Source organism: Schistocerca gregaria, chromosome 6, assembly GCF_023897955.1.
Source record: "Schistocerca gregaria isolate iqSchGreg1 chromosome 6, iqSchGreg1.2, whole genome shotgun sequence".
NCBI lineage: Eukaryota > Metazoa > Arthropoda > Insecta > Orthoptera > Acrididae > Schistocerca > Schistocerca gregaria.
Genome location: NC_064925.1, coordinates 205,650,306 through 205,672,450, shown reverse-complemented (window position 1 = coordinate 205,672,450; position 22,145 = coordinate 205,650,306). Strand labels below are relative to the sequence as shown.

General features: G+C 37.3%; 1 protein-coding gene across 2 annotated transcripts in view; it reads left to right on the top strand.

Annotated features, from left to right (window-relative positions):
* Nucleotides 1-4,169: 4,169 nt before the first annotated feature.
* LOC126277942 (splicing factor U2af 38 kDa subunit) overlaps nucleotides 4,170-22,145 on the top strand; it is a 41,216-nt gene continuing 23,240 nt past the window's right edge. The window contains exons 1-5 of one of the 2 annotated variants that reach the window (XM_049977536.1): nucleotides 4,170-4,353; nucleotides 4,742-4,829; nucleotides 4,922-4,988; nucleotides 9,955-10,037; nucleotides 10,222-10,293. In XM_049977536.1, coding sequence (XP_049833493.1) covers nucleotides 4,310-4,353; nucleotides 4,742-4,829; nucleotides 4,922-4,988; nucleotides 9,955-10,037; nucleotides 10,222-10,293 — 354 coding nt within the window. In that variant the 5' untranslated portion in view covers nucleotides 4,170-4,309. The remainder of the gene's footprint in view (nucleotides 4,354-4,741; nucleotides 4,830-4,921; nucleotides 4,989-9,954; nucleotides 10,038-10,221; nucleotides 10,294-22,145) is intronic. The other variant, XM_049977537.1, reaches the window with a different exon arrangement.

Sequence of the window (22,145 nt, the reverse complement as noted above, 5' to 3'; positions counted from 1 at the left end):
GTATCTCCCCTGGCCACCACATTCATCAGATCTTAATTTTATTTATCTTTTATGGTCTATGTTAGAGAGAAGACTGCATGCTCTCTATCCACCTCTGTCAACATTACCCCCACTATTTTACAGGAAGAATAATATAAGAGTCCCTTGAAAAACACAAGGGGCCTATATTTCTCTATTCAGAGACGACTAGAAGCTGTTTTGAATGGAGCTATGTGTGTTTGGAGGGGGAGGGGGAGCTGCTGGTTTCCAATCAGGCTGCGCCTCCTCAGGTGGTAGACAGGGGAATGGCAGACAGATTATCGCAGATACCAAGACACAAAACACCTGAGGCGGACTGAAACTAGCAAAAAATAAAAAAACATAAAAAATAAAAAAAGACTCGTCTGCAGTGGAATCCACCGATATCTGAAGATAACAGCACAAGGCTCATATAACTATACCTACAAAACAGCTTAACAATCATATCAATATCTTTGAGAAAAGTGCCACAAAATCAAGAACTTGTAAATTCCCCAAACAATAAATTGGTGAATGTCATTTCGATAGTGAAGCCTTTCCTACCATTTAAAGAAAGAGATCTTTCAAGTCCATGGAGGGGCGAACATAGACTTGGACCATTATTTAATGAGAATCAAAATGAAAGTTAGCCTGAAGAAAATTAAGAAGAAAAAAGCATACCTACAAAAATTCGTCACAAGCAAAATCATAAAAATCAACATTCAACTGTAAAAAATTTCACACTAAAGTGACACAAAAGACTAAAGAATGAAACTCACTGGAAAGGAATTTCAGACAGCCTGGTAGGTTTCATAATCAGAAAAGCATATGAACAATGTTTCCTTAAACATAAAAGTATTTATTTATTATTTGTCCTGTGGATCAAATCAGTACAATAGCTTGTAGAATTGGTCAGGGAATAAGTCAATACAAAAATACATATTACACTGAATACGTTAATACATATTACAACATACACAACATGAATATCATACATCATTCACAAAATTTCACTAAATACTCTTTGTAAATATTGATACTGTTATTTTACCTATATAGCACAAGTTCTAATAGCTTCAACTTCTAACAGCTTATTATCTTATTTTCTTATGTGCTGCTTGAGTGGGCAAGATGAATTATATATACTCAGACATAAACATTTTTAATTCATTTACTTTTATTTCTAGAGATAAACACAAGAAAATAAACGAGTCTTCAACAAAATCACAAGTGATGAAAATATCGGACAAAACAAAAGGAAATACATGAAGAACAACTGGATTCTATCCAAGAAAATTTGTTCAACTACAGCAGAAAAGATTTTTTATGACTTTTGTAGGAATAATCAGAGGATATTTCCCACAAAATTTTTGTTTCAAAATATCAGATGGAAGGTTCACATTGACGAATCAGAAAAACTGATGGGAACTGGCGTGATATTTTTCTGAACTCCTCAACTGCCCTGAACCTCCCTAAAGAGTCCCTAAGGGAATCTTCACTTTGCCCACGCCAAATCCTTACCTCCCCCACAAGAAGAGATTCACTGGCATATCCCCAAACTTAAAAATAACAGAGCTTCGAGAAAAGATGGTTCACTGCAGAACTGATGAAAATCATGTACCAAAGTCCCTCAAAGAACTCACAGAAAGCACGACAAAGATTTGCCAGACGGAGGAACTTCCAAAAGATAGGAAATGCGCTTTCACTCATGCGCAGCATACTGCACCAAAAAAGGCAACACAAAGGATTCAAACAACTGTCGAGAAATCTCCCTTCTGCAAGTTACATACAAAATTCGGTTATTTCTTCTCCAAAGGGTACAGAAGCTACCCGACAACGAAATTTCTGACTACTAAGCTGTCTTACACGTTGACTGAACCGGTATAAAATAAATATTCAGGTTGAAAACAGCATTGAAATACAAAGTGCTTGGGAACAGCCTGTTCATATTCTGCTTTTCGGGCTTCAAGAAGGCGTATGGACCAGTCAATTGCCAATCTCTTTTCGTCATCCTCTAAGAACAAGGACGTGATCCAAAAACCCTAAATCTCGTCAAACAAACACTCACCAACAGACTTTCCAATATAGCATTCGTAGGCGAATAACCGTTTCGATCAAACCAGTTTCGATATGATTTCGGTACGCCTCCTATCGTCGTTTATCTGATTTTGTGTAGAATCGTTCGAGAGTGCAAAAAGGAACTTAAAAGCCAAAACCTTGTATATCCTTACGACTTATAATACCTAAAATTGGCCTCTAAACTTCTTGCCTAATTCTTGCAGGTAATCTGCTAAGCAGACAACAGTTGCTAAACAGATAGGATCTCTCAAGAAATGTCCTTCCAAAGAACCAAGTACATCTGCTCAAAACATCCTATTCAAGAACTGATTACAACATATGGACAAACCAAGAGAGTTCCATAGTTCATTATTTATGCAGCAGACTCCTTGAGGAGAGAGAAAATGGCACAGAAAATCTACCTAATGATGCTTAGGAGAGCTTCTGGTAAAATTTATAATATCTACGTAAAAAAATGTGTGCCCATACACAGAAAATCAGGCACCAAAATACAGTTATCAAGCCTGAAGTCTTGAACGTTAGCAAAACGCTTTTACGCCAAAGATATTCTAAAAGAAGTGTTGGGTTGGGTTTATTTGGTGGAAGAGACCAAACAGCGAGGTCATCGGTCTCATTGGATTAGGGAAGGATGGGGAAGGAAGTCGGCCATGCCTTATCAAAGGAATCATTCTAGCATTTGCCTGAAGCGATTTAGGGAAATCACGGGAAACCTAAATCAGGATGGGCGGACGCGGAATTGAACCCGTTGTCCTCCCGAATGCGAATCCAGTGTGCTAACCACTGTGCCACCTCGATCGGTCCTAAAAGCAGAACCTGAAGTTCAAAGAAAGATACTCGACTCCATAAGAATATAAGATGGTGATAGACTACAGTCCTGAAAAACAACTGGAAAACCATGAAACCTCACAATAGGCATTAGAAAAGAAGACTGAAATTTAATGGAATATCTATATACTGCCAACAATAAGATGCACTCACAAAATTGCGATATACATAGGACAACTCAGAATCGTATCCTGTATCCACCAGGACAAATAAGACTTAGAAAAGACTCAGTTCATCCGATATTTTTAACACAGACTTATATAGAAAAAAACTAACTGTTCAGCCAATACTGGAGTAGGCTTACTGGTTGTTCATCGTGTTTTACAGCCCCTGCTAACACATGTTGATAAAATAGATATCGTTCTAGGCTAATTTGGGAGCGCTATATCGGATGACTACGTAAAATTCAACTTTAAAATTCATTGTTTTTGTAATGAGAAAGAAACAGACGCTTTCCGTCGACACTGGACACCACATGAAAGACGCAGTATTTCAGTGTGCTGACTCCAGCCACATATGCAAAATTAAAATTGCAAGTACCCGCAAAACATCATAGATCATGCACCTAACGACTTTTAGGAGTATGTATATCATGATGTACACTCTAATGTACTTCTTCCTTGTTCAGCTTATATGTTCTTCAGATCCGGTCGTCCGCAAGACATATGAAATTTGAGTAAATTAATCTTCCTACTAGAGTAGTTTATTTATCCAGATCGCTATAAATATATCTATGTAGACAACTAGTCTTGGCATGCTAAATTCAAATAATTTTACAGTCTGATTATCGTTATTCTTTATAAAGAAGAAATTCTAGTATTTGCATTACATACCATCTACATACGTAGACCACAGTCGCACAATGCTCAATTTAAGTAGATGATATGTGACACGTTTATTAAAAGGTCTTCTTTATGACGAATGACGATTACTAGACTGTAAAAAAATAGCCATACTTTTTATGATCTGAGGATAGCAATTTATATTGCTGAAACTATTTTTCTGTATATACATTTATTGCGCTCCAGGCAAATAACTTCTCTAGTAAGAATATTACATCTTTCAGATTCAGTTATTGTTTTCCTGCTGACAATTAAAGGTTATCACAAATGACATTTCATACAACATTGGAAAAGTCCGCCAGAAGAAACGTGATCACCGTTTGTAAACTTGGCGACTACGTTCTTGTGGTTGGTGCCAGTAATAATTTTGTATGGAAGTAGGCCTTAATTTTTGTCTCTGGGCACCAGAGATGTATTTTTCATTTTGGGTTGTTGATTCTGTGATTTTCGCCTTAAGAAGAAGGAACGCCATTTGTGATGGGGCTGATGTGGTGGTAGTGTTGTCAGTTTATAGCTGATTTCTTTTTTGAATTATTTGGTCGTCGTGATATAAAAAACATTAAAAAATGGCAGAATACCTTGCGTCAATTTTTGGTACAGAAAAGGACAAGTAAGTAGTTGAGCTGCGTGTTTTACAGTGAAACCAATGTGGAGTGGCGCTTAGAATTTTCTAACGTCTTTCCCCCTTACATTTTTGTGTAAATACGGGTAATTGTTCAGTTACGTTTGGGCCAGTTGGTTTGTTGTGCCATTGATTAGTTTGTTATGCATTACTCCGGTTGATATCGTTCACGATATTTTGACAAATAACGTCATCTGTTTATATAAATAATAGAAACTATAGAGCGGTGTGTTGTGACTATCAAACTTGTTTGAACTATCGTTTTCCATCACACAGCTAAAGGAATTACAGTGCGATAGGAATTTAGAGTTGTTATATTTATGTGCATTAACTAGATGCCTTTGCTCACCGAAGTTTTTGTATTGTCCCTTTTCAGAGTTAATTGTTCATTCTACTTCAAGATAGGGGCATGTCGCCATGGCGATCGGTGTTCCAGAATACACAACAAACCAACATTCAGCCAGGTGAGTTTCGTGTTAAAAGTGAATGCCTACATGCTTTTGAACTAAAGGCAACTTGTTTTCGGTATTATTGGTTGATTGTATTTTATTTTCAGACCGTGCTGCTGCAGAACCTATACGTCAATCCTCAGAACTCTGCTAAATCTGCCGATGGTTCGCATCGTAAGTTTGGTTTTCTAAGTTTTAAGTCTCTGCTGTATGTGTGGGAGTTAATAAATGCTATTTTGCGTTTGAGGGAATTTTAGATTCTCAGGTTGTTATTTACTGCTCGTTGATGTACTAATGAGTTTTGGGTAAACAGAATAGATAGTATCAGATAGGGAATTAACATTATACATACAGCATATGATCCTGCAATTTAATGAAGGGTGTGATCATAATGAAGTACCTGTCCAAATGTGGCAGCTTGAAATAGTGTATATATCAATTTTTGTGGAAAAGTTAAATTGCAGGATTAAAAACAGTAATTTAACTTCTTAAATAATAATTACAGATAGTTGTATTACTAATTTTGATGGTATGAATGCATTTTGAAATTAAAATTTCTTGAAGTAAGAAATAGTTGCTCCAGCTTTCTTTGAAAATTGTCAATGTGACAATCCATGCACTCTGTAGAAGGTGATGCTCTTAGGTACACGATGTATGGTTGGTTGTAGATTGTTTTTAGTTTGGTGAAGGAAGTTAATTTTCCCTCAGTTTTGAACAGAAATGTACAATTTTTAGTAATTTACAATACATTACAAGATGAAAGAAATTTGCAGAGCAATAACTTGCAGCATGTAGTATTTAGATGGAAGCAATTATGGAATTTATATGGTGAAGGAATATTAGATCACTTAGACGTGAAAATATAAGATGTTAAATAGGACAGAAGGCATATATGGAAAAGCAGCTCACTATGTATTTGGTGTTTGTTCCAGTATTTATATTCATTGCAGCTCTTACATCCACTAATTTTGCAACAACATTTGGATATGTGGGAAGTATTTTGAAATGTTCATCGGTTTTGAGCTGCTTACACTGTGTGTACATTTAATTTTATTTTGGTCAGTATTTAATAATGTACAATCAACAAATTGATACTGATTCGGATTATTTTTGTATGTACATGCAACAGGACATTTCTGTAAATCATTTCAGATATGTATTTACTGGGATGGTCTTGTGACCAGGAAATACAGATATCTAAGTGATCATTGGCTTTCCCCTGGAAGGAAAATAGCAAGCTGAAGTCTGAACTTTAAAAAAAGTGATTTAAAACTTTGAGGAAGTATATCTTAGTTTCATTTGCAGCTAAAGGTGTAGAATAGGGTCAGTGATGTACTTGGGCATGTTGTGCAGCAGTGTTGTCAGTGCTTGCTGTGAGGTATGATGGGAACAAGATATAAGTTGTTTGTGTTACATGGTCAGCAGGCAGTGTGTTTTGAAGTAATACATTTGGGAGAAAGGGTGAATAAATTTAATTGTTCCTTGTTTGAGTTACAGCTCCTTAAACTGTTCTGGTATGTCCAAATCAAGGACAGTGCTGCAAATCATCATATACTTGAAAAAGCAATTTATATTTGTATGCTCTTGTGTTGCTAAGCAGTCGATCTTCACGAGCCTACTGAATAAATGGATCAGTGTTTCTTAATTCAATCATGGGAAAAGGTATGTGGATGTTTATTAATATATTGAATGTGCGACTATAGTTTGCAAACATTAATCCACCTACCTTCACAAAATATTTCTCTTGGAACTCACACACCAAAAAGAAGCTAAAAGACAGTGGCCTTTGTGCAAGAAATATTGTCTCCATTTTGCCGCTCATTGGTTATGATATATCAAAGAATTATCCCATTTTCTACACAGAACAGATGCAGTGCCAACCCATAAGCAGTCGATAGTCACTGCTGTGACTGCCACTGGCCTTGATCTGTATGTAAGCCAGGAAACTAAAATAATAGCAAGATGCACTGACACGCCTTAAGTAAAATTTCCTACAAATGACAATGTCAGTATGGTGAAGTAAAATATAAAGAATACTGTAGTACACTAATAAATTTTTATCAGTTACAAACAACGTTAAAATAGTGATCATTCATCCGAAAGGATTACTTTGAAATACTTTGTCTGCCTCTTGCTCTCACACTGGCTGTGTAACAGACCTTTTGTTCCCATATATATAACAGCAAATTTTGACAACATTCCTGCATGAAGCACACCAGTGGCTCTTTTCCATGTTCTCTTTGAGAACTAAGACTTGTCTTGCTATTGAATGCAGTTTGCATTTTATGGTCTTCTGAAATTTGACCTGATGGATTGTTCTTTTGCTGTAAATGCAAGAGTTACTTCAAAGGAGGAAATAAACTGCTTCCAAATTTGTGTTACAAACTTAATATTGATTTAGGACCACTTAGTCATTCTGTGAAATGGTTTAAAGAGAATAAGTAATCTTAACATACAGTGCGGAGCAACTAATACAGGGAATTGAATGGGGTCATCGATTCTTCAACACCTTTGTTCCCCTCTATATAACTGTTAAGGAACCTCCACACAATGTTTCTTTCCTAGTGTGCAGATGCATGGGAATAAGAGCATGCACATAAATTTGTGGAAAGGACGCATGTATGCATTGGCATTCTTGGGTCCACATGTTACCTCATTTTAAAAGCAATTTGCTATGGAGTCCCTTCCTTCCATCATGTGCTGTATTTGCTGTAATGAAAAGGCAACAGAAAATGGAAATGCAAAAGTGACTATAGGTAAAGAAATATCTAGAGTGGATTAGAAGTACAAAGTGGCAATATTTTGTACGTGAATTTAAAGAGGGAGTCACAATGAGATTTTAGGTTTTCTGCTTGAGACTGCAGCATTAAGGCTGGCAATATAATATTGTTCGCTAGTAAATGGCAACTTGTATACTTGTTTGAATTATTTCATATGTCAAAATAAAGCATTTCAGTGATTATTTCCAAAACTGGGAAATATTTAAGGGATATTCTTAATTATATAAATATTTACTAACTTTCAATGCACCATTTGTACTTTAGAAGAAAAGTGGTTTAAACAATTTAATCATTAAATATTATATGTAGATTAACAGCCTCAGACTCAGCAAATTGGGGAGTTTCATAGACACCAGAATCCACTAGATCAGAGGTTTTCCCATCTTCCTTCATTTCTATTTTTAGTACCTTTTTTTAGGAGCTTCAAATACCTCAGCATTTCTTGTTTGAATGTCGGGCTTCTCAGTTATTAAATCACGCTAGCATGAATATTCATCCACCCTTCATGAATGTCTAGCATGTTCTTCTGTTTCACTACTTCAATGCTCATGGTATCTTACTTCATACAGCAGTATGGTCAGACTTATGTAATACATGTGTCAAATTTTAATTCAAATAGTCAGAAGTGACATTCCATACAACTTTGTAATTATGTACGAGTTTAAACATGCTGCCTTTTGGAGTCACGACGTTTTGCACAAAATTCACTTCACTGCGTAACCTCAACACACTACCTTATATAACACACATGACACCAGCCGCAGTCAACTGCTAAAGATTGTAGATCCTCACTCCCAGTGAAGTTGGGAAGCAGTGCACTGTATGTATGACTTCAATTTCCAGGAAAATATGCATGCTCAAATAGGCATGTTTAGTTGTACTGTTAAAAAATTATATTCCTACTCAAAGTTGAACATGAGAAAGACATATGAACATACCTTTATGATGTAATATGCTGTACCTGCCCTAATGTGGTTTATGTGCCAGTACAAAGCTTGGATTATACAGCTGACGATCAATTGTTGTTAACAATATAGATTTCGTTAATCAATACAGATTTCGTTAATCAATACAATAGTGTTTCTTTTTCTAAATATTGATGTGATGGCCCTCAAGAAATTTATACAGTTTTTGTGATGGCTTCAGATTTCTGCTGAGGTGTATGAATGTAACATTACGGTATTGTAAACTTCACAATGTTGAGGGAAAGAAAATCCCTTTCCTCATGCTACTAGGTGTTTGAAGTATTTTGGGTAGTATAATCAAATAGGTGTGTACAGTTTGCAAATTTCATTCTGTAACTAACTTGTTTTGCATTAACTATCATAGTCGTGCAGAGGTCTCACTGTGTCATTATTCACAGGAGGTCTAAGATATGACTTGTCAAAGGTTACATATTGTCATGATCCCCAAAATTTATGCTGGTCATTGTGTTGCCTTTCACAACAGGTTTTCTGGTGTTGTTTCTCTGTGATCTTCAGAATATCTTGGCATATTCTCTGGAAATGTGCTTGCAACTGTTAAAATGTTTACTATTTTTAGATCTATACCTGGATTGGAAAAACAAAGTTGTCAGCTGCCGTAGCAACAACCAATCAGAAAATCTGCTTTGTCTATCTTCCATTCTGTTCAGTTGTATAAAATCTCTCTACCAGTGTCTCTTAGTTGTCAGTTCTCAGTGGCATAGTCACGATCCATTTTCTTTTATGTATTGTTTTTGCTTGTGGTGTTGTTTTAAGTTCATTAGTTAGCATATTTTTATAAAAGGAATGCTCACTGTGATAAACGGTATTTAAATTATATAATTCTGGAACACGTCAAAGTGATCCATAGATTCAAGTTAGCAAAATGGACTATAATTTGTGAGGAGCAGGGCTTGACCCAGTCTGGCCATACAGAGTTAAGTATTCTGTGTTTACCTTAAATCAATCAAAATGATTGCAAGTATGAATGAATTGCTAGAATGGCATGGCTGATTCCTAATCTGTTCTTCATTTTATAACTCATGCTCCATCTTTATCACCATTGACAGGACATTAAACCTCCCTTCCATCCAATCATTTACTCAACTTGCAGTACTTCCTGGTTTTGTGTTACTGAACATATTTATTTGAATGTGAGGTGACTCAATGTGAATGTTGTGATGCCGAAGAGGTTAATGAATGCAGATAGTATTGCGTTGTACAAGAAGTACCTGCTTATAATTTCTAAATTTGCAACTTTCATTCTAATATTTGTAAGTACAATCACTGTCTGTTGCACTGTGTGTTGTTGATATTGATTACTTTCCTCCATAGTATCAGTATTGCTAAGAGATTGTGTTGTTTGACATAGTTGACTGACAAATGTATTTGTTTCAGTTGTGGCAAATGTATCAGATGAAGAGATGCAGGAACATTATGACAATTTCTTTGAAGATGTTTTTGTGGAATGTGAAGATAAGGTAAGGAAACTCCATGCCTTGACTGGAAGTAATGGTTCCTTCCTTCCTCCTCTGTAGCAAGTAGATGTAAAGTAATACTGTTCAGAACTGTTAGTTTTGTTGAATTTGTTTTCCACTCCTTCCTGATGTTTTCATTCCTCCCTGCATACCTTTTTTTCTTAAAAGTGTTTATTTTTCCTTGCAGTATGGTGAAATAGAGGAAATGAATGTATGTGACAACTTGGGAGACCATCTTGTTGGAAACGTGTACATTAAGGTAAGATCAGCCAATGGTTAAAGCTATCACCAGAATATTTTCACATACTGTGTGCTATGTTATGTAGCTACTAGCTGTGCAGATAGTGCTGTGGAGGAGACTACAGTAGGGGTGGCATCCCTTGCAGATTGGGCAGTGGTGTAAGGGAGGTGTAGTTCTAGAGCTTAAGCCAACACCGAAATGTGTGTTACAGAATTTTTAAGGTAGTTGCAAATGATCAAATTAACAGGTTATGTCAGTATGACAAATTACTCTATTAAAAATGCAATGGGTACAGGATTAAGCAGAAATTTTAATAGAGGGAGCAATTTATTTTTGCATGTCCTGTACACTTTTCCTGTTATTGCCATGTTAAAATTTGCTTTTTGCAAGTTTTCACACAATTTCACCTCACTAACATGCTAATGAAATTATAATTGCAACAGAATATTTAAACAGTCTACTAGTAATCAAATAATTGAAGACCAGTAAGATCAGTGTATGAAAAGCTCATGCTCAGTTGAAAGAAGTATGATTCTGTAGTTCTTACTGACCCATACAAACATCAGATACTAAGAATCATTGATCCGAACTGTGCAGTAATAGGCACTGCAACTGTGCTGTGAATGCATTGAGTCTGCAAATATTGTCTGTTCTGTTATTATACAAGTAGATTGGAGCTAAGCTTTGAAGACAGTGTAACAGTAAGTTATAAAAGTTTGCAATATTATGAAAAAGATGTATTGCTATGTACCTAGAAGTTGACTCATTGGGTTGCAGACACATGATGAAAAGAATGTTCCATGTAAACAACTTTCGACCAAAGACTTCTTCAGAAAGGAAAACGAGACAAAATTTTCACAAGAGTCCCCCCCCCCCCCCCCCCCCCCCTCTCTCTCTCTCTCTCTCTCTCTCTCTCTCTCTCTCTCTCTCTCTCTCTCGCCACAATGCAATTGATATGTGTTGAAAGGGAGCTTGATAAGGAAAAGTGTAGAAAAGGGGAAAAAGACTGGTGGATGCACTGGCAGAATGTAGAGCACAATGATGGTGGTGAGGGGAGGTGACAGGACAGATAGTGTGGAAACAGTTGGGTTTGAGTGTGTATGGATAGGTTGAAGCTGTGATAATTTTGGGATGGAGAATTTCTTATAAGGACAACTCACATCTGCACTACTGAAAAGCTGTTGGTGGAGGGAAGGATCCAGATGACTTTGTGAAGCAGCCATTGAAATTGAACAAGTTATGTGCAGCTGTATGTTGTGGCACAGGATGGTCCACTTTACTCTTGGTAAAGTCAAATCTTTGTGGTGGCCATTCATTCTGGTGGAGAACTAGCCGATTGGTGGTCATACCAATATAAAAGGCGGAGCAATAATTACAGCAGAGCTGATTCCAAAGGTATCCCAGCCTCTGATGGGTTAGGATAAGCCTGTGACAGCACTGTAATAGGAATTGCTGCATGGGTGATTGGGCAAGGAGTTGGGATTGGGAGTGACAAGGATATGGACTATGGTGATAAAATTGGAGGTTGGGTGGGTCATGGAACACCAGTTTAGGAGGGTTAGGAATGATCTTTGCTGCATGGGCGATTGGGCAAGGAGTTTTTAGGAGGGTTAGGAATGATCTTCGGTAGGATGTCGCTCATTACATGCCATTATGATGGATAATCATAAGCCCTGGCAAAGGATGTTGTTCAGCTGTTTCAAAATGCGGTGATACTGTATGCCGAAGGGGGTGCCCCTTTTGAGCTGGTTCTTACGTTTTGGGGGGGGGGGGGGGGGGGAGGTGTATATGACATGGAAATGTTTGTGGACTAGATCTTAGGATAATGGCTCTTTGTGAAGGTGTTCGTGAGGCCTTCAGCACGGGAGCTGCCATCATTACAGATACGCCATCCCCTGGTGGCCAGTGTGTAGGGGAGGGATTTTTTGTGTGGAAGGAATGATAGCTGTTGAAATGCAGGTACTGGTCATGGTTGGTGGGTTTCATGTAGACAGAGGTGTGGATGGAGCCATCAGAGACGTGTTAAACATCCAGGAAGCTGCTGCACTGGATTGAGGAGGAACAAGTGGATGGGAGAGAATGCGTTAAGGTTGTGAAGTTACCTGTAGCTTTCCCATAAAAAGGCCAGCATGGGAGGGTGTCATGTAGATGCTCAAGATTGTGCCACAGATTTGTTTGTGTAGTCTCCATTTAAGAGAAGTAGGTATGTTAGAATATGGTTGTTAAGGTGTTCGGTTTGTAGTCAGAAGGATGTTTGACTGACAGTGTTCAGTAGTGGCAAGACCATGGGCATTGAGGGATGTTGACGCATGAGGAATCGGTATCAACAGTGATGAGTAGATATCAAGGATATAAAGGAGCAGGGAAGGTGGAGAATCGATGAAGTGGTTGTGATATATTTGAGGTGGGAGGCTAGATTTTAGGCAATATGTAGGAGGTGGTTCAATGAGGACTGTGTTTCTCCCAGTGGGAGTAAAGTAACCAGAACATGGGTCTTGGGAACCATCCCTACCTTACATTTTGATATTTGGTGTATAGCTGCTTGTATGTGTTACAGTTAATGTCACGAAGTTTTAGCTCTTGGTGTTCAATATTTGGCCTTTAGGAGCCACTTAAAGTGGCTGAAATTTTGCAACAAGATTGTAGTAGTTTTCGTCATTTTTGAGGTGATGAGTCTCATAGAAATGTTACATCACAGTGGTTGGTACTAGAGCTAGAGAGTGAATGGTACAAATGTTAATAAGTTTAAAGATTTTCTGTATACTATCCACTGCAACAGTTGCACGCAGCTGTCAATAAATTTCTTTGTGATGAAAAATGGGCAAAGTATATTTGTAATTTTTTCTTTAGTAATGGTTACAAAAAAGCTTTGCATTTTGGAGTCCATAAGTTTTTGTGTGGGATCTGAAAAGCTTCAAAGAGTGAATGGTTACTGTGGTGATTGGAGACATGTTAAACTCTGGAAAGGATTCTTTCTTGACTGTTAGGCATTTTTAAAATAATTTCTCACCACACCAACCCTCCAATTTGGTATCTCTAAAATTGCATGTAAGATTATCAAAGATAGTCATTCCGCATTTCATAAACAGTGAAACTAAATTGACTCTAGCATTATATTGTAGAATGTATTCTGATGGAAAGGGAAATTCTAGGCTGTACTGAGCAATTTTAAAACACAGGTAAAATACTCTTTACATAACTTATCTCAAAAAATTGTCTGCAAATTTTTAGTCTAAATGTTAGTATTGTCCATTGCAAGAAAGAGGTCATTGCTGTTATAAGAGGGCTAACTTTTGTTGCTACACTACCACCTTGAGATATTTGTAGCTTAATACCACGGGGGACCATGGCTGATAGCCAGGCAAGCCCAGTTGTGGGTGGGACATCTTCTGAAGGTTCCCGTGCCTGTTTGTGGATTGCTTAGAAGAGTGGTAAAGGGTGCAGCAATCAGTTGAAAAAGAAATGTTAATTGCAAATCCAGATTCTGTTGACTGTGACAATCTTCAGTGCTAAGACACACAAAAGCCCAGTTCAAGCATGTCTTCCGGGGTACACATGTAACAACAAAAGTAATTAATTATAGATAATATAAACGAATAGATAAAAAAATCAACTCGCTGAGTGGTGGCAGGAACACGCACGCACGTGCATGCGTACACACACACACACACACACACACACACACACACTCACACACTCACTCACACTTAACTTTTACAAGCTTTTGGAGCCAGTGGCTCATTCTGGCAGAAGAGTTGAAGATCAAGGAATAGGGGTGAAGGAAAAGGACTGGAGAGGTTTAGGGAAACTGGTGCAGTTCAGAGAAGTCACCCAGAATCCCAGGTCAAGGGAGACTTACCTCTCCATTCCTTTTCATTCACCACTCTTCCTTTCCCTTCAATTCTTCTCTCTCTCTCTCTCTCTCTCTCTCTCTCTCTCTCTCTCTCTGTGTGTGTGTGTGTGTGTGTGTGTGTGTGTGTGTGTGTGTGTGTGTGTGTGTGTGTGTGTGTGTGTGTGTTTTCTGCTGCCACTACTTGGTTAGTAGATTTTTATCTATCTGTTTATATCACTATGCATAACAGTTGTATAAGCTTTACTTAAGAGTGAGTGATAAAATACATACCAGCAAACATAAGTTAAAACATCACAACCACTTATATAGACAAATTCCTACCAACTAGACTATTTGTGCCAAAGGCTGAATGAACACTGAGTTCACTCTTCACGTTTACTACACAGCTGGCTTCATTTTAGGTCATACAAGTCAGCACCCTCAACATTAGTGATGCATTGACAAGGTATAATAACTTTGTTTTACAATTTGCATGTTTTATAATTTTATACCTCGAAAAAAGATACATACGTAAAACATAAGGTGGTTGTAACTAAAAACGGTATCTAATGTTTCTCCCAGCCAAAATCATTCTGCTTTATAATGTTCTCTCTCATTGATTTCACATAAAACACATTATAATTTTTACAGCTAGGTGTTAAAACTTAAAAACTTTCAAATACACCCTGTATAAATGTGTGAAATAAGAGGTATGTTTGAAAATTTTTTCTACGTGTACCTTTCACTGATTGTGCATGGTCTTCTTATGGCCGAGTGCACCAATCTTGATTAACAGTAAACCGCAGTTAAGTCGATATATAATCCTGGTCAGCGCAGTATTCTGGTGCACCAACATCGATCTAAGTTAAATGAGGGAATCGACTGCGGTTATATTTAACAGAGGCTCTTTCCTGGTTTACTCGGCATGACCATGGTTTTAGAAGCATACACTATTAAGATGGCGGTGTGTTTTGATGTTATGGATGGCACTGAGGAAGATTTGTTATACCTTGACCATTTAAATCGTGACCGAAATCGTGTTGGAGTGATTGTGGAAAGGGGAAACCCTTTTGAAGATTATGGTGACAGGAAGTTTGAAGCGAGATTTCGTCTGTCAAAAGAAACAGTGCGGTGGTTATTAAATCAAATTAATGATAGGTTAGAATTTCCTACTGATAGGAATAACCCTGTTTCTCCAATAAACAGGCTTTTGATTACTTTAAGGGCATATGCAACAGGTGCATTCAATATTCTTATTGGGGACAACAGTAATATACATCGTACAACAGCACAACGAATCAGTGATGTATCAGACATCATAGCATCACTGTCTCCTCGCTTTATAAAATTTCCTAGAAGAGAAGTGCACTCTGTTATGTATGGTTTTAGTCAATTGGACCGATTTCCTGGCATTCTTGGTACCTTGGATTGTACCCATATAAGAATTCAGTCTCCTGGAGGACATAATGCTGAACTTTTCTGCAATAGGAAATCGTATTTTTCCTTTAACTGTCAAAACATTAGTGATCACAATTTGTTAATAAGAGATATTGTCACTAGATGGTCGGGCTCTGTGCACGACAGTACCCATATATCTCAAGTGTGCTCGCAGAGCTCAATTTGAAAACGGAGAAATACCACAAGGTCACTTATTGGGAGATAGTGGTTATGCATGTAAATCCTACTTGTTAACTCCACTATTAAATCTGCAAAATGAAGCAGAGCATCGATATAACAGGTCTCATATTTAGACTAGAAACACTGTTAAGAGAAAATACGGTATGTGGAAGAGATTTCCCATATTATCTGTAGGAATAAGATGTAATCCACAGGAAGCAATGTCAATCATTGTGGGTACAGCTGTCTTGCATAATATTGTGAGGAGTACAAGCAGTGAAGAACCACCAGAAGATCCTGAAATTTCTAGACTTTTAAATCAGTTACATTATGAGAGAGGCCCCAACATTGAAGACAACGAACCAGTGCTACCTGGACAGCAGATGTATCGAGATGATACATTACCTGGAAGAGCAGTTCGCCATGCTATAATTAATGAACATTTCCGATAATCTACCATAAATTCAGACATTGTTCGTAATGAAAAATTATGATTATAGTTATGGGATTTCGCCGTATTTTCAATTTTTTAGATTATTTCAGCATGTAATCTATTTTGTTTCTGCTGTCTAGCGAACATAAAAGTGCTCACTGAACTGGGTGTGTGATGCGAAATTTGAGGTTTTGTTGTGCAAGGGACAGGATGTGCTGCCTACAGACAACTACCCGACTGCTGCTTTTCTGAGATATTTCTTTTAGTGTGGAACTGTTGCTAATTCATTATTAAAGATATATTTCTTGCATCACATTGGTTGTGAAAGCAATGCAGTACTGTTATTTATATACATGTTTAGTTTCTGGGTATGTAATTAAATTTGAGAACAAATGACTCCATTACATTTAGAGAGTGTGAGAGTAAAAGCAACTGGAATAAAATAAAATGGATATTTCTGTATTATGTTCACTATAGATCCTAAACATCTCTTAAATTTTCTACTGTTACAACAAATATGTGAATGTCCCCCCAACAGTTTGGCAATATTCAAAGAACACATTCTTCATTATTAGAACCTTTCAGTTTAGAGATTATTTTACTGCACTTCCCCTCAGTATTAATGCAGTCTTATCACCTAGATTAGCTTAAAATTGTGAATATGCAGTACACACATGCGCACAAAATAATCATTTGTGTAATAACATAAAATGTCAGATTGGGATTGTTTGTTAAATTTTTCCATATTAATCACTACTCTATATTTACAATATGATTTTCTTAAACATAAGTGTGTGTGGCCATAAGGTTGTGCAAAGAATTGAATTATGTTGTTAATTCTAGTCAGTCATGTGTGTAGCAGCACTTTACACAATATTATGTACAACTGTATGGCATTAAAAAAATACATGAAATTGAAGACAAATGTGTGTGTAGAAATTGCCACAAAAAACAAGTTCTCATTGCTACAAAAGGTAATGGAATTTTGTCAGCAATGTCTAATAATTTGGGGATCAGTGCAAGAGCAATAATTAGTTAAGGAGTGTGCTACTTCGGGAAGATATGAAAGCAGAACTGTAGTGCTGTGGGTTGACGGTACGAAGTGTCATACTTTATTACTGAGGGAAACTCCCTCCCTCACTCTCACTTATATTGATGCAGTTTTTTCACATATTTAATGCTCACCTGTAGAGAAGGGAATTCCTTGTCATTGCATAGTGCCACAGAAAAAATGCCTCCCTACAAATACAGTTGTCAGAAGTTATGGGTTGCCATCATAAACATTAGGAGGTGCAGAGTATTGCTAAGAAAGCCACACATGCTATGACTACTAAAGCAGAAAACAGTAACCCATCATAGGAATGCATTTCTGAAAATATCTTGCTACAAATTTTGCTGTGATAAGTTATGGGCTGACATTGTAAACATTAACAGGTGCAGAGTATTGCTAGAGGAGCCATGCAATGCTAATCTCACTAATGTCCATATTAGCAATGTATTATTCAATAATGCCCCTTTACAAATACTGTTATGATAAATGTTACAGGTTTCCACCACACACATTACCAATTGGTGTGGCTAGGAAAGCCACAGATGCTATGCTTACTTTTGCAGAAAAGAGAACCCACCACAGCAATTTATTTATCAACATGCCTCACTTCAAATTGTATTGTCATAAATGTTATAGGTTCCCATTATAAACATTACCTGGTGCAGAGTACTGCACGGAAAATGGCACACACAAAATTATGATTTGGAGCACTTTCCCTCATAATTTGTTAGGATATTCTGGTGCAAACAATGCAAAACATAACATTGGGCCTCGTGTATATAACTGTTACAGCACATATGTTCATTCCAAAGTTAGAGTAACAAGGATGCTTTATTGCTATTATTTTGTTTCATTAACAGTCTACCTCATTGTTAAGTCATTTAAGTAGAAGTTGGCACCTGATGTTATGGCTGCAGGCCTGCAACTGACATGTAGCTTACTTGTGTGAGCTGCAGTGTTGCTAATCTGTTTTTATATATGAAGTAATTCTAATTTAGTCCAGACCAAATAAGCTGTAAGCAGATATTAGACACCAACTAGGATAGAAGCAGTATCACTAACAGGACAAACACAGAAACAATTTGAACTGTGAGACAACTTCAATACATTGGACAAAATACAACATAGCACAAAAAAATTAAAAAAATTCACTGTCGCATGTCACTGGCATTTTTCTTCTTCCAGTACTTTAGTTTTTCTTTCAGGGCCAGAATCTTTAAATTTTTTATCCTCAGCTCCTTTTGGTGCTCTGCCTTCATCATGAGTAATTGGGCCTCGAGTAGTTCCACTATCTTCTTGCACACATTGTCAATCACTGTTCGCGAACCCGATGGCCTTGGTTTTGCAGGCATCCTGCAACGATACCATGTATTTTTAGGTGTGCAAATGTTTTCATTGGGTTGATCAGGAGACTGTGAAACAGATTGCAGCTGGGTGACATCCACCAGAACATTATTTGGTGTCTCTTTACTTAGTACTAAGGTGTATGGGAAGTGCTAGGTTGTGTGCACTCTGCCAACTCGACAACTGAAGCAGGTGGCGTGTTCTCACTGCACTGCTCTCCACGTTGACAACGTCCACAATCATGCTAAACAGTGCATCGGAATCATATGCATTTGTTAACGGCTTCATTGAGGAACCAACAATTTCTAATAGTTTATTTCGATCATGGATCGTGGTTTTTTGGGTAGGCTTCCTCCCACCTGTTTTGTACACTTCCACCTTTTTTCTGCAAGGTCTTTTCGAAGTCTTGTTTTCATATTTTCATAACAGGTTTTCAGCCTCTGAGAGGATCTTTTTGTCACAACTGAAATTAAATAAATGTAGTTTGTAGTACCATAAATTAATTCTTATATTATTTACATTCATAAGTCCATTTTGCATTCTGAGGCTCTTAACTCGTAACTGCAATAAAAATCTAAGATCTGTATATGGCTTTTGTTTACGTATCAGTTCATTAAAAAGAAAGTGGTATAGGCATATATGAAGAATACGGCACAGGGTTAAGTGACAAGCGTATGTTCACAATTTTCAACATACAAGATTCCGTTAGTCACATAATATTTAGTTAACAGTAGGACGGCATTGGATTTTAAATTCAAAACTAACAAAACAATTCCAACCATAAATGTACATAGTCCTATCACGTATTTCAGTGGTACGCCAATAACAGTTTCAAATTTCAAACTAAAAGCCAGTATGTGCCATATCCTACGCTCACAATGAACATAGAAAAGTTATTCATTTATGAGTAAACTTACCAGGAGTAGAATTAAATTGCACCTCCACATGGGACCACATTGCCTGTTTTTCTTTTAAGCTGCAGCCGTCGGTTTTCTTATTTTCAAGAACGGATGCATTTGCACCCAGCAGTTCAAGTAGTACATCTATCTCGTACTTCGAGAAATTCGGTGTTCCTCTTCTATTCTCCATTATTCTCCAAAAAAGAAACCAACATATCAAAATAGGTACCCAGGTACGTACACACACTTCCGCATGTCGACAGAAAAAACAGCAAAGATTATCTGTGCAATTTCATGTTTACTAACATCTTTGCGTTGCCAGGGCACGTTCCATTACAATGTAGAGAGTTTACCGCGGTCAAATGCACAGTTGGCTGACGAGGCTTGCTGACCAGCGATTAACGTTGGTGCACTGCAGAAACATTTTAAACGCGATTTACTTTTAACCATGATCGTGGGACATTGGTTATTATGCTTTTTGACTGGGGTTGGTGCACTCGGCCATTAGACATAATCTCCTCAGTTGATACATGCTCCCAACACTGTTGCCACTTCCAGAAGCAGTCTTTGTATGCCTCTTGCTGGATCACATCAATGCCCTCTTCAAATTTTCTTTTCTCACGTATTGTTGCAAATCTTATTGCTTTCAATGGGATTTTCAACTTTGGGAATTACTCTGCAGGGTTCCAGGTCTGGAGAGAACAGAGGATAAGGCAGCAGAGTGATTTCATTTTTTTGTGCAAAAGTCACGAAACAGGGATGAATGTGCAGGTGCATTATCATGATGTGAGACCCATGAATTGTCTGTCCACATTTCTGGCCATATCCTTCGCACATTTTCTCGCAGCTGTCGCAGCCCATCACAGAGCACCATCAGTTAACTCTTTGTGGCACAAATTCATGATGAATTAATCCTTCAATGTCAAACTATTGTTGTGGCTGCGACATTTGACTTTACCTGATGTAGCAAGCTGTTTTTGGTCTTGAAGAAACTTTCCCGATCCATTGTGAAGATTGAACCTTGGTCTTGACATCATAACCATAGAAACACGTCTCATCATCAGTTATAATTCTCTTAAGAAACATCTTGTTCTCATTTGTGACTTCCTAAAGCTCTTTCCAATTGCGAGATGAAGGCCTTTCTGGTCTTGACTCGTGAGCTGTGGGACGAACTTGGTGACAATTCAATTCATTCCGCTATATTGTCAGAATTTCATGGCATGATCCAAATGAAATGTTAAATTCATCTGCCATCTCTTGGACAGTCAGTCTTCGACTGGCATGAACAGTTTAGTTGACGTTCCTGACATCAGTGTCGAAGGGTTTCCTGAAAGAGGGGCACGTTTTACTTCTGTTCAGCCGTTTTTAAACCATGTGAACCATTTGTAACACCAAGTACGGCTTTTCACTCATCGCCATATGCATCCTGCATCAGTTGGTGTGTCTCTGTAAAGACCATTTCATTTCCACACACCATTGGCTCGAAATTATCTTACATGGGTCGTATTGAGATCGGTGTGTATGTCTGGAATTAGCTGAATACCAATGATTTTTAAATAATTCCTAAAAATGGGAGATTCTCCTGGGCACTTTCTCATTAAGTAGTGTACCACACGACAATGCCTTGGTGGTAAAAAAAAAAAAAATTTCAAACTCCTCCGACAGGCCCATAACCCACCCTTTCTCACACAGATGAAACATCTTTGTGTGAGGACATTTTGCCTACTTTCAAAAAGGTGGGGAGTGAAATTAATTTTGTGCACCAAAGTGACTTATTTACTGAACCTGGCTTCAGGCTGTCTTCTAGTTTGTTCCACATTACAAACATTGCAATCAGGACAGTTGATACTTTAGACATCTGACCAATGGGAAAAAATTTCAGTACTAATTTTTAAAATTTTACTGAAGTTGCCTTAAAAAAAACTTGTGTACCAAAATTTGACCTCACCCAGTTGCCAATTTTGCTGTAGTATGGTAGACATAAGTGCTTATTATTGCTGTCATCCACTGTATTGAAACTTCTCTTTTCACCTTTTGTTCGCTATGTCGTAAGTGTTGATGTAATTATGTGGGCTGTTATTAACCTTATTAATATATTTTATTGTATTCAGCCCCAATTCATGCCCTATTTTTGAAAGTGGGGTTTTTGACAGTCGGTTGATAATGAAATGAAAGTATGCTTTCTTATGTTCACTAAGGTTGTTTTAGGTGTCATTTATGATACTGTCAGTGAATGTGCTTTCTCTGTAAACTGTATGTCATGTTAACAGTAGTAATGATAAAATCTAAAAGGTTAATTGATCTATTTCTCACATGTGAATTTCATTTGACTAAGCAGGTCATTGAACTTTTTGGCAGTCTTAATATATTCATAATTACCTCTAATCAGTGTATCTGAACTAGCATATTAGTGTACTTGTCATGTCTAGATTGTCCTGGGGAAAAAATTAATTCTCCAAATGATGAATGAAAATATCTACTATAAGGCCTGGAAGTGGGCTAACTGTACTTAAACCATCTCTCTGAAATTATAGCAACCTAGAATTTAACGGAATTACACTGTGCAATTAAATTTACTACTGATTTTATAGTTGGATAATTTGTTTTGTGTTATAAACTTTAGTTTGATTCCAGTGATGTCATTAATTGGAATGTTAGTATATAAATTGGTTACATCTAATGCTCTTTCATCTG